General features: G+C 41.5%; 1 protein-coding gene across 1 annotated transcript in view; it reads right to left on the reverse strand.

Annotated features, from left to right (window-relative positions):
- Window positions 1-14240, reverse strand: part of POU6F1 (POU class 6 homeobox 1) — a 196942-nt gene that overhangs the window by 125714 nt on the left and 56988 nt on the right. Inside the window, exons 2-3 of the mRNA XM_089692912.1 lie at window positions 4280-4376; window positions 1660-1752 (exon numbers count right to left, since the gene is read on the reverse strand). Coding sequence (XP_089549038.1) covers window positions 1660-1713 — 54 coding nt within the window. The 5' untranslated portion in view covers window positions 1714-1752; window positions 4280-4376. The remainder of the gene's footprint in view (window positions 1-1659; window positions 1753-4279; window positions 4377-14240) is intronic.

Below are 14240 nucleotides of genomic sequence, written 5' to 3' on the forward strand. Positions count from 1 at the left end.
TCAGAAGGCTGCACAGAAAAAGGAGATGGGTGGCTCCATGTTATTTTAGCTACAGCTAAAAATACACTATATTGCCAAAAATATTGGGATGCCTGCTTTTACACGCACATGCACTTTAATGGCATCCCAGTCTTAGTAGGGTTCAATATTGGGTTGGTCCACACTTTGCATCTATAACAGTTTCAACTCTTCTGAGAAGGCTGTCCACAAGGATTAGGAGTGTGTCCATGGTAACGTTTCACCATTCTTCCAGAAGCACATTTGTGAGGTCAGGCACTGATGTCAGATGAGAAGGCCTGGTTCGCAGTCTCCGCTTTAATTCATCCCAAAGGTATTCCATCTGGTTGAGGTCAGGATGAACCTTGCTTTGTGCACTGGTGCACAATCATGTTGGAACAGGAAGGGGCTATCCCCAAATTCTTCCCACAAAGTTGGAAGCATGAAATTGTCCAAAATGTCTTGGTATGCTGATGCCTCAAAAGCTCCCTTCATTGGAACTAATGGGCCAAGCCCAACCCCTGAAAAACAACCCAACACAATAACCCCCCCTCCACCAAACTTTGCACTTGGCACAATGCAGTCAGGCAAGTTCTCCTGGCAAATGCCAAGCCCAGGCACATTCATCGGATTGCCAGACAGAGAAGCGTGATTCGTCACTCCAGAGAACAAGTCTCCACTGTTCTAGAATCCAGTGGTGGCGAGCTTAACACCACTGCATCATAATGGCAGGTTTGCATTGCACTTGGTGATGTAAGGCTTGGATGCAGCTGCTCGGCCATGGAAACCCATTCCATCCAGCTCTCTACGCACTGTTGTTGTGCTAATATGAAATCTGAAGGTCACACAAAGTTTCAAGGTCTTGCCTGACTGCATTGTGCCAGTTGTAAAATTTAGTGGAGGGGGGATTATGGTGTGGGGTTGTTTTTCAAGGGTTGGGCTTGGCCCCTTAGTTCCAGTGAAGGGAACTCTTAAGGTGTCAGCATACCAAGACATTTTGGACAATTTCATGCTCCCAACTTTGTAGGAACAGTTTGAAAATAGCCCCTTCCTGTTCCAACATGACTGCGCACCAGTGTACAAAGCAAGGTCCATAAAGACATGGATGAGTCCTGACCTCAACCTGATAGAACACCTTTGGGCTGAATTACAGCAGAGACTGTAAGCAGAGACTACAAGCCAGGCTTTTTCGTCCGACATCAGTGCCTGACCTCACAAATGCACTTCTGGAAGAATGGTCAAACATTCCCATAGACACATTACTAAACTTTGTTGACAGCCTTCCCAGAAGAGTTGAAGCTGTAATAGCTGCCAACTCAATATTGAACCGTACAAGCTAAGACTGGAATGCCATTAAAGTTCATGTGAATGTAAAGGCAGGCGTCCCAATACTTTTAGCAATATAGTGTATATTTTTACATTGTTACAGTTGTCAATGGAAGAGGTGTCCTCATTGGAAGCGCTCTCCTTTATTCCTTTTCTAGTGACTAAAAGGACGATGGTCAGCAGGACAGATAGAGAGGGTGAATCTATCCTGTGGGGACACAGACAGCAGTTAAAACCTGACAGGGTTTATAACCCTTCCCCACTCCATACAAAACTAAAGAAAAAACATTTGTCATTAAATACACTTTAAGCTAAAATTACAATGAAAATATATACCTGTTCGTTGACCGTGAGAGGGGACTCATGCTGTTGGAGTGTTCCAGCATCCATAGTGGTAAAGGAATAGATGTTACTCACACCTCCTGCATGCTGATAGGAAAAACATTATATGAAGTATTTAGTGCAGATTATTAATTCATGTTTAGTGGTGTCAGTTTTACAGAACCCAGCCTATCTGCAAGGGGCTTCCATTTTTTTATGAAGATGTTTCTGTACTGCAACTGGCTACACCAACCACCAAAAGTCAATATTTTCTGGTAACGGCATCTAAGTTTTAGTCTAAAGTGCATGCTCGGCAGACAAGTATTCCAAACTAAATTGGTAAGACATCTCCCCATCCTCAACTCGAAAGCTGCTAAAATGTTTTCCTAGTTCAGTCTATAGTATAGCTAAGTATGGTACTCAACTACAGCTTTTAATCCAGTAGGTGAATTTTCTGTGTATTTACACAATTTCAGCACTATGAGAGTTAACTGTCATTTTATTTATGTGTAAAGTGGCAAACAATCCCCCCCCCCCCAACTTTCTAGAAATAATCAGCCTGGAGGGCTTTTATCAATATACTGTAACTTATAGTAAGGAAGGAAAGGGGGTGTTGGCTTCTATCTGCTACATTCAAATCAGTCTACGTACCCACCTGCATTGGTGGGTGCTCATAAAGGGATTCCCTTAAAAAAGCAGGGATACCCTTCCCAAAGCATTAATGTTGTCATGCACTAGGCTCTTGGTCACCCACAGTACCCAGGAGGGGGTTCTGACACGTGAAGGACTTAGGTTTCACCTACCTGCCATTAATGGGGGACAAGATGGTGGCTGACCCTCCCCTACTAAGCTATTAATTAACTAACTACATTTTGAAGGTTACATAATAATGTTCCTTTCCAATTAATGTTTTTTCCTTATTGTTTCTCCACTGCTGCATTCTTGCTTATCTATTCATTGGTAAAACCAGGTTATGCTGGCCATACCTGGATTGAAATTTGGGCGGTTCAGCAGGAACCAGATGAATTTCGATCCATGTATGCCCGTTACCGTTGGAGAGGAGTTGATATTGTGATCAGCTCATCCTGAATGGTACGGTTAGTATCTTTTTGCTTGATCAGCACTTGCAGCCACACGACTGCAGCGCTGATCAGTGTATTTTGGCAGCGGAGGAGTCCTGCTGCCAGAATACAATAGCACAGCAGGGGGGTTGTTTGGTATTTTTTTTTTATCAGCCTGGTGGCTTATTGAAAAAAAAAAAAAAAGCTTAACCACATGCTGACCGCGCTATAGTAAAATTAACTCTGCAGCGTGGTTGTCCAGTTCTGAGGGGGCATCATGTGACATCCTCCCAGAACCGCCCCCCCCCCCCCACGAGCCTGTTGCCGTGCGCACCTGGTGCTCTCTGTGATTCATGTGTCCTTCAGACACAGCTGATTGCTTGTCACGGTAAAGGGCCAATCACAGTGGCTGTTTACCACATGATCAGCTGTGTCTGATCAAAACTGATCAGGATGTAAACACACTTGCAGGTTATCAGCAGTACTTTCCTTATGCTGTCAGTGTGAGGAAAGTACTGCCATTAACCAGCAAGTGTGAAAAGAGACATCTACACTGATAATCAGGGCACTGATTATCACTGCAGCCCCAACAGTGCCCATAATTCTTGCCTATCAATGCCAATCAGGATCCATCAGTGCTGCCAATCAGTGCCACCCATTCGTGTCCTTCAGTGCTGCCTATTAGTGCCCAACATTGCTGCCTATCAGTGCTGCCTCATCAATGCATTTCAGTAAAGGAGAAAAATCACCTGTTTTCAAAATTTTAAAATAGAAACTAAGAGAAAATGTTTTTTTTTACAAAAGTATTTTTTCGTTTGTTTAGCAAAGAATAAAACACCCAGTGGTGATTAAATACCACCAAAAGAAAGCTCTATTTTTGTAAGCAATTGTCATTCAAAGTGCGACAGCGCTGAAAGCTGAAAATTGGCCTAGGCAGGAAGGGAGTGGAAGTGCCCGGTAGGAAATTGGTTAAAGGGTAACTCTACTTTCGTGGGAAAAAAATAGCAAAGTAGAAAAAAACATAGCATAAAAAAAAATTGCGTCACGTCATATTGTGATTGAATATTATTAAAAGTTACTTTTCCTTTTGAATCTGCAGCTCTGTAATTTTCTGTAAAATTCAATGCAATATGGTTACCTGGGGACCTTCTGTACACAGATGGTGTACAGAATGCCCCCCAGAAATGTAATTTCCTGTTTGTGTGATTGGCTCACTGATTTTCCCAGAAGTCTACACTGAGATACAAGTCAGATTTTTGGCATCCTTTGCAACAAAATTTAATTTTTGATGAGATACTCTCAAAAGGGAATCAAGTCTACAGGGATGCAGACCCCGCAATTTTCCTCATTAGAGCCCTGCAGGTGCAGCAGCTGATTGATAATTATGAAACCACTACCATTCTCCTTCCCTCTGCACATGGACACAGACAAACAGCTATTTCTTCATAATAACAAAAGGATTGGAATCTGGAACAAAGTTTGTTAAAATCCTTGCAATGTACATTGATGACTTAAAGAGGATTGTTTTTTCTCAACAAAAGTGGAGTTGCTTTTTAAGGAACATGACAACTTACCTAGAAAAATATCTGGATGATGTAACTTGCATATGTCTTTGCAGGCACACAAATCCTGTAACTTCCATTTCAGCTCACAGGGAAATGTATTGTAGGACTACAGCAAAAATAAAGCAACAATAATGATGTTAGTAAAAGAAAAAAAGTGTACTTTTTACTGGCAAAAGGTAGATAAACAAAGTGACATATCTTGTGGACAGCGGACACTACCTGGTTATTTCATTCTACATAATTTTTATAAATGACCCTTCTTTTATTCAGACAGTATAGCCAAAACCAGTGAGGGGGAAATCCCTGCAAATTAAAGGAATCCCTTGGGGACTCCCAGGTCACCGAAACTAGTGTCCTCATTGGAATATTTACCCTCCATTACATTTCTGAGGACAACCCAAAATTCTGGATTTTCTTTTACTTTCACTTTCAATTACAATGGTAAATAGGACAAATGGAGAGGGTGAATCTCCCTAGCGGGCCACAGACAGCCAAAGAAAACTGACAGGGGATTTTATCCATCTTCACTCTATCCAAAATGAAAAAAAAAGATTTGCCTTTAGTTCACTAAACTGGTACAAGCAGCACATGGAGATCTGAAGAGTGTGACCTTCCATCCATCATGCTTGTTCCAGGTCACTGACGCACTAAGTAGATAAACCTGGATGACAATAAAAGAGACTATAATTAAAAATGAAAGTTTAGGTATGTTTTTTTTTTGGGGGGGGGGGTTGGTGATTCAGCACCAAACACATTAGTTATGTATACCTCCCAACTTCTGAGATGGGAAACAGGCACCTTTGTATGTAGGCACACCCTTGCCACACCTCCAGCTACACACAAATTGTAAAGAAAGAATACGCAAAAAATGTTTAGGTGAACCAATGACTCCTTTTTACTATTAATTTGCATTCCTAATGGCTGTTCAAAACAACAAATGTAGAAATTCCAAAGATGGATTAAAAGTTTACCTTAGTACAATAGTTTTGGTAGTTACAGGTATGTATGTCACCTGTGTTTAGCTGCATGATCCAGCCACCATATGATCATTCTTGCAAGTGATCACCGTACAAACATACAAGTTCCCACTGGGCAAACTTGCATGATTGTGCATATACTGAGGGGAAGGGGGTCATTCTGTACTCATGTCTCAAAGAAAAATTGCAACTGGGCAGAAAGATTCATTCTGGATGATTGTGTATCAGGGTATCCTGGCAGAGCTTGTGAACCAGGGCACCCTTGAGTACCCTAAAAGTGATTGAGTGACTCTATAGCCTCCTAGGTCACTTAAGAAATGCCAGGAGGCAGCTGCACTTAAAATGTATTGCTATCACAAAGGGGCTTACAAGCACTATGATGGCATTGGGCAGGTGACAGGTAATTTTTGGCAAGACATCAGAAGTCTCCCTAACTAGGGGACCCCTAATGTCTTCCCTGCCCTCTACTACAACCGATGGGTTCAATATTAAGTTGTTCCACCCTTTGCAACTATAACAGCTTCAACTCTTCTGGGAAGGCTGCCCACAAGGTTTAGGAGTGTGTCTATAGGAATGTTTGACCATTCTTCTAGAAGCGCATTTGTGAGGTCAGGCACTGATGTCGGACGAATCAGGCCAGTCAGGTTCCCTCACCCTAAACTCTCTCATCCATGTCTTTATGGACCTTGCTTTGAGCACTAGTGCACAGTCATGTTGAAACAGGAAGGGGCCATCCCCAAACTGTTCCCACAAAGTTGGGAGCATGAAATGGTCTAAAATGTCTTAGTGTGCTGACTCCTTAAGAGTTCTCTTCACTGGAACTAAGGGGCAAAGCCCACCCGTGAAAAACAACCCCACACCATAACCCCCCATCCACCAAACTTTACACTTGGCACAATGCAGTCAGGCAAGTACCGTTCTCCTGGCAACTGCCAAACCCAGCCATGTCCACCAGATTGCCAGAGAGGTGTGATTGGTCACTCCAGAGAACACGTCTCCACTGCTCTAGAGTCCAGTGGTGGCGTGCTTTACACCACTGCATTTGATGCTTTGCATTGCACTTGGATGCAGCTGCTCGGCCATGGAAACCCATTCCACGAAGCTCTCTACGCACTATTGTTGTGCTAATCTGAAGGTCACATGAAGTTTGGAGGTTATTGACTCTACAGTTGGCGACTTCTGCACACTATGCACTTCAGCATGTGCTGACCCCGCTCTGTTATTTCACATGGCCTACCACTACGTGGCTGAGTTGCTGTTGTTCCCAGTTGCTTCTACTTTGTTATAATACCACTAACAGTTGACCGTGGAATATTTAGTAGCAAAGAATTTGCACGGATGGACTTATTGCACAGGTGGCAACCTATCATGGTCCCACGCTTGAACTCACTGAGCTCCTTAAGAGCGACCCATTCTTTCACAAATGTTTGTAGAAAAAGTCTGCATGCCTGCGTGCTTAATTTTATACACCTGTGGCCATGGAGGTGATTGGAACACCCGAATCCAATGATTTGGAGGGGTGTCCCAATACTTTTGGCAATATAGTGTACATTCCAGTTGGTGTTCGTCATGACACAAGTGTGGTTTAATAAATTAGGTCATTCTGAATGGCACCCTAATACACATATGCAGTCCAAAAAACACACACTTGAATTATCGTGCACCACATTCCACAGATGTGAATACTCTGGGTGTTGCGGCATGCTCGGTTGTGAAAAGTGTCCATGAAACTGCTTCGTCCCAACTGACATCAATTGGACTACCTGCACGGGGATGCACGGAACACCTGTGGGTAACCATGGCCCTCATACATGGTATGCATTGATATGCCCTGTGTGAACGAGGCCTAAATGTTTTTGTGTAATTGAAGGAAACCTGTTACCAAGGTGACTGCATTTACTTTTAAATGTGATATAATATTGCATTTGACCTGGTCTCAGCAACTCTGGCATTTAGCCACACTCAGGCCTCAACTGTAGCTTCAGAACAGAGCACTGACATGCCTCCATCACCATCATATAATATGATCTGTCTCCATTATACACTGCACTACCTAAATTGCATCGTGAGAGTCTTAGGGAGTGATATGTAAAAGTTTATGCTCGCATATAATCTGATGCCTGCCTTCATGTATAAGTATTACATTTGTGTATACATTATATAAATGTACTTAAGCATTAAGCCAGAGCTGCAGAACTCCATGGTCCTATGATTTTGCTAGGTGAAAATAAAAGTCCCCTACACACACTTACACTTTTCTATTAATTCCCATACCTTAAGTGTCCTTGTCATTCCCTTATACATACTTTAGGGCTCGTTCACACCATGGTGCAGAAATTTAAGTTTTTCTGCACGTGTTCTGCAAGGGCACAACAAAATCACTTGTTCTCTATGTGTCCTGTTCACACCACACTAGTATTACATGCAGATTTTTTTCTGCACAGGAATCTGCAACATGTATAAAATTCAATGGAGAGCGCATGAAAACTAATGTCTCTGCAAGTGATATCTGCACACCAATTTCCATCAGTTTTTTCTACACGTACAGCATGAACAAGGCCTTAAAGTGACCCTGTCATATTAACCCCTTGGCGCCAGCGCCTCCCGGCCCTTTAAGGGTTTCAGAAGCTGGGAGGCGGGGCGGGGTTTTAGGGACATGTTACCACCGTGATTCGCCGTCACGGCGGCCACATGATTGGGAAAGTTCCCAATCGCAAGAGGAGATCGAGACCTTTCCGTGATTACCGGACATGTGTGCTGGGAGAGCGCAGGGCGCGCGCTCTCAGCACACGTTTTTCTTAATTGCACGCAAATGTGCGGCTACTTGGCATCAAGGCCCAGACGCCGGGAGGCCGCACATTTGCGTGCAGCCGGTGCCAAGAGGTTAAGTGACCACAGGGTTCCCCTTGTACAAAACCATACTTCTAAAATAAGGGTGAATATACTTGCCTGAGACCACCACAGCACTGTTACCTGCACCCTGTAGTTTCTCTCATAGTGAAGTCCTCTAGTGATGTATGGGCCAGCAGGAAAGCCCACAGCATGCAGCGAGAGAGCAAGTATTCCACAACCTGGAAATGTGGAATGCATGTAGCAGCCTGGGGACATTGAAGTGGACAGGTGGCTGGTAAAAACACGATTATTGCAGTGAAAGCTGCATATTTTAAGTGCCAAGCAATTTAATTAATAATTACATAATTAAAAAAAAATCTGAAAGGCTTTAATTACCTTATTTTATTATTGTCTGTTAATTTGAGAAATCCTAAAACTACAAGGTTTATGGCCCTTAAAGTGTTACTAAAGGCAAAACTTTTTTTTCATTTTTTGAAGAGTAAGGGAGGGTTATGACCCCTGTCAGTTTTTTGTCATCTGTGTCCCACTGGAACAGCCACAAAAGGAAGTGAAAGGACATCCCTTCAAAGTGAGGAAATCCTGTGGCGTTACCAGACTTTTTAGTTTTGCCTTTAGTGACACATTAAGGACTGCGTTTAAATTCAGTGCATTACAGACATGGCTGTTTAATAAAGTAATCATGTACTCTGCTCAGGTTTACAATGATTCACTCAAATTGTATCTGCCACAGGGCTATGGAGTCCTCCTCATGTGACGGTGCTGGTGCTTGGTGATTAACCCTGTGTGGGCAAATCAAAAGTTCATCATAATGTCCTAGGTCAATCTGTTACTATAATTTTTACCATATATACTAAGGGCTGGTTTATGCTCTCTTCGACTTCAGCCCCAAGCCTTTTCTGGCACTTTGTTTACATTTTAAAATATTTATTTATTGCTACAAATATATTTTTAAAGCAGAGGCCATAGAGAATAAATTAGTGGTTTTTGTATTATTACATGTCACAGGGTATTTGTACAGCGTTTTTTCAAACGCAATATTTAAAAAAATATATACTTTTTTGAATTTTATTGCAAAAAACACAATACATAACACAACTAATTTGTAAAATATAAAAGATGATGTTACGTTGAGTAAATAGATATCAGAAATGTCACACTTTAAAATTGTGCATGCCTGTGCAACGGAGACAAATTTTACTAATGATAGGTGATGCTTTAAAAGCCTTTACAGGTTACCACTTTAGAATTACAGAGGAGGTTGAGTGCTAGAATTACTGCCCATGAATGCTGTTTGTGTGCGTGTGGAACAGACATGTGCGTTTTCCTTTGTGCATGAGCACAGGGAGCACACTATTTTTTTTTTTTTACACTGACGCTTTAGTTTTTTTTCTGTAAATCCCCTGTGACAGCAATAGACACATGATGGGTGTTTTTTTATGGTGGGATCTGGGGTTTATACTACCCCAAATCCTTCCTCTGCACTTGAAAGCATTCAAAACACCAAGATCATGTTTTTGAATGCTTTCAGATTGTTAAAAATGTCTCAGAAAGAATCTGAGTAAACCGGAAGTGATGTCAGTTCATTGCTTCTGGTTTACTGTAAGGGCTTGTTCACATCATACGTGCATGAAAACTGAAGGAAACTGACACACAGATTTCACTTGCAGAGACATCGGTTTACATTAGTTTTCATGCACGCTTCAATGAGTTTTATACACGTTTCACATTCCTGAGCAGAAAAAATCTGCACGTGATACTAGTGTTGTGGTGTGAACAGGGCACATAGAGAATAATTGATCTTGTTGTATCCTTGCAGAATGTATGCAGAAAAACTGCCGTCTCTGCACCATGGTGTGAATGAGCCCTAAAAGAGAACTGATCAAAGGCGATTCTGGCCTTGGTCAGCTGTCCGGCCAGCTGATGGAGATCCCGAGAGAGCCACGGAAGGGGGGGGGGGGGATGTCCCCTCCCGCTGCTTGTACAAGCAATCATGTGATGAGACTAGTTAGCTGCTCCAATTGCTTGTACAAGAGAGCCGACTGCCACTGCAGGCATCAATCCGGTATAACCACCAAAAGTCTACCTATGTACGGGTATGTCGCTGGTCCAGAAGGGGTTAACATAAAATAAAGTGCCTACCTCTTCAACATGCTTTTTTTATGTGTATTTGATGCTTCTTGGATGCTGCTGTGATGCTTTTTGAAGCTGTAAAGTGGTTGTAGCTCCAGCTCCAGGTTTTTACTTTCATGCATTTCTTTTCTTTCTCTTGATGGCATAATGATTTTGTGAGGGGCAGAGAAACATTTATGTTATAATACAAATTATCTTGCAAAGAACTCCTTTTGACCAGCTATTAACAGATGGTACATTCTCATCTTTTGCATTGAGAAATTGATAGAGGATAAATACAGTTTTGTAGTATATATTGGGAAAATGTAACATTCTTACAATCTGTTCCCTAGGTAACGCCTTACATGTTCTGCTGAAATATACAATAGGTGAAATGTATGCATGAAATAATTAGGTTCTGAATGTCATCCAAGCTGATGATTCAGGATGCCAGTGGAATAAAAACAACACAAAGGCACAGTAATTGTTTTAACAGCTTCAGATATTTTAAAGAATTATATTGCGCTAACTAGTAAAAATTAAGTAGATGCTGATCTATGAAAATCCAGCATTGGTTGTATAAATTTCCCTTTGGTTTTGTTAGATGCAGAGGGAAAATTCCATGATTCTGCAAACTTAATTTCTCTGGATTTATTTTTCCCAGTTGTTATAAAACTATTCACTAATCACTATTGTATTTTTAATTCTGCAAGGTACACAAGCTGATCTGTTGGTCATATGTCCAGATTTCCAACATCTAAAAGTCTATACTTAGAAAACTGGCTGTAATGTGACAGGTTGTCTTAGGAATATTTTATCAGTTAAAACAGTGGTTGTCCAAGAATGTATAGAGGGGCCCAACTGTGGCACCTGACATTAGAAAAAAGGTCCCTTATATTGTTCAGTATATGCAGTGCTAGTGAGAACTGTCAAAGATTGCAGAGAAATTGATGATCACAGACTGTAGATATGCTGCAAGGTTGGTTGGAGACTGACTACATTCTGCAGCAGGCAGAGACTGTAGACATGAGGCTAGCAGAAATTACGGCTACCCCCCTTTACAAATCAGTATTTCCACTACAGGCTGCTGCGTTGTGAGGCCACACATGCATCTCGCTATCCACAAGTTGGGCACCTGGTAGTTATAAGATGCAGGGCACAGGATGAAAGTATCAGACCTGTTGTAAATTTTTTGAGAAGACAACAAGTAATGTATACAAACAGCAATATGCAATAAATATTTGATCTGATGAACAATTTATTCATTTTGAACAGATCTACAGGACATTGTGCAGTTTTATTGAATTAGATAAGTCAAGCTGGAAATTTTGTGAAATTGAATTCCCCAATATTGATTTGGGCATGTGATAACATTGACAAAATAAAGCTGGCTGTGTACATAATATGTTGTTGCTATTTCCAGGAACAGTCATGGTCCAAAGCAACCACTTGAGTGAGGTATATTAAAAAAGTTTCTGTACCTATAGATTCAATATCAGCTGAGCTAAATTAATAGTCAACAGTTAAAGGATAAGTTCACCTTTTAGATAAAAATAACAAATTAACTTTTTTTGCAGGTAAAAAAAATGTGCATTTATTAATTTTGTCTACAGGAGCCTAGAAAGTAGTGCACCAGCGATCAGTCAGAATATCTGCTTGCCATACGGGATACACGAGCAAGAAAATATTCTGACAGGAAGCTTCAATGAACTACCATGGTGCTTCACAGTGTCGTGGTAGTTCATCGAAAACTACAAGCCCAAAGCCACTAAGGCTGTCGGGACTTGCAGTTCATTAATTCACGGACGTCCATGAATGAATGATGCGGCCGTGTGCACTGTATTCAAAACTGTATAGGGTGTATGAGGTAGGGAGTACCAAGATGGCAGCTGCCATCCGTACCGGGATGACGTCACCACGCTTCCGTCCTACGTGTTAGGTCACGAGTCACGTGACTTCCTCAGCCCTGTTTTTTGAAGATACACACATCGTTTGTTTTTGTTGGACTTTTTTTTTTATTTTGGGGCTTTGTTTTTTTGGGACTGTGGTTCTGGACTTTTTTCTTCCATTATTGGGGACATATTATTTATTTTTAATTGTTTTTGTCATTGGTTGCGTTGTCCTTTGTGATGATTTATCCACTTCACATTTATGTTGTTTTACTATTTGGCCACGTTTCATCTTTGTTGCCACATTTTTTTATGCCACTTTTATATTGTTATTGATTCATTCATTCACTGCACATTTGATATTTGGTCACATTCATCTTTGTTGCCACATTTTGATGCTACTTTTATATGGTCATCGATTTATTCATGCACTGTACACTTGATGCTTTTCATTCTATTTTTTCTGGCCAAGTTTCTCTCTTTATATATATATTTATTGTGATATTTGTTATATGTCACTTTATTATCGCTGTTGCAGCGGTTTTTTTATGTCATCGCATTTGCACACTTGATTTTTTCTTGCATTCACCATCTTTATCTTTTTTGCCATTGGATTATCCTATTGTGGCATTCACCCTTGTGGTAGTATTTGCACATTCGTTATATGGTTGTATGTGGATTGTTTATTTTTTTTTATTTATGTCACTGTTCACTCATTTATTTATGTGTATTGTTCATTCACCCTGAAGTAGCGCAGCACCATTTCCTTTACTTATAGGTATGCAGACTGCTTCTATAAACATTTGTGAAAGAATAGGTCGCGCTCAGTGAATTCATGCTTGGTACCCTGATAGGTTGCCACTTGTGCAATAAGTCCATCTGTGAAATTTCCTTGCTACTAAATACTCCACAGTCATCTGTTAGCGGTATTATAACAAAGTGGAAATAACTGGGAACAACAGCAACTCAGCTCTGAAGTGGTAGGCGTAAAATTACAGAGCGGGGTCAGTGCATGCTGAAGCATACAGTACTCAGAAGTCGCCGACTGTCTGCAGGGTCAATAGCTAAAGACCTCCAAACTTTGTGTGGCCTTCAGATTAGCACAACAGTGCATAGAGAGCTTCATAGAATGGGTTTCCATGGCCGAGCAGCTACATCCAAGCCCTACATCACAAGGTGCAATGCAAAGCATCGGATTCTGTGGTGTAAACCACATCGCCACTGGACTCTAGAGCAGTGGAGACATGTTCTCTGGAGTGACAAATCCTGCGTCTCTGTCTGGCAAACCAGTGGACGTGTCTGGCTTTAACGGTTGCCAAGAGAACAGGACTTGCTGACTGCATTGTACTAAGTGTAAAGTTTGGTGGAGGAGCGATTATGGTGTGGGGTTGTTTTTCAGGGGTTGGGTTTGGCCCCTTAGTTCCAGTGAAGAGAACTCTTAAGGTGTTAGCATATCAAGACATTTTGGAGAATTTCATGCTCCCAACTTTGTGGGAACAGTTTGGGGATAGCCCCTTCCTGTTCCAACATGACTGCGCACCAGCGCTCAAAGCAAGGTCCATAAAGACATGGATGAGTGAGTTTTGGGTGGAGGAAATTGGCTGGCCTGCACAGGGTCCTGACCTCAACCCGACAGAACATCTTTGAGATGAATTAGCACAGAGACCGCAAGCAGGGCCTGCTTGTCTGACATCAGTGCCTGACCTCACAAATGCGCTTCTGGAAGAATAGTCAAACATTCCCATAGACACACTCCTAAACCTTGCGGACAGCCTTCCCAGAAGAGTTGAAGCTGTTATAGCTGCAAAGGGTGGGCCAACTCAATATTGAACGAAGACTGGGATGCCATTAAAGTGCATGCGTGTAAAGGAAGGCATCCCAATACTTTTGATAATATAGTATGTATGAAAAAGGATTTTCTCCCTCTTCATAACAGCTTTCTCAGGCTTTAGCTGCAAACCATTAAATTCAAATGCTTACTATAATTAAGCATTATTCACTCACATCAGTGAGTTCAGATTAGCTTTGTCTCTGTTTGAGTCTGATCTGCCCTTTTTCTCAAGGGCAGCTCAAAACTGATTTTGCCTCTTTTCAGTTATCCTGATGTAGACTTTAATTGTTGTCTTTTTGCAAGATCCAGTA

The sequence above is a fragment of the Staurois parvus genome, unplaced genomic scaffold (genome assembly GCF_062004578.1).
Source record: "Staurois parvus isolate SC_StPar_1 unplaced genomic scaffold, SC_StPar_1.0 ptg000023l, whole genome shotgun sequence".
Taxonomy (NCBI): domain Eukaryota; kingdom Metazoa; phylum Chordata; class Amphibia; order Anura; family Ranidae; genus Staurois; species Staurois parvus.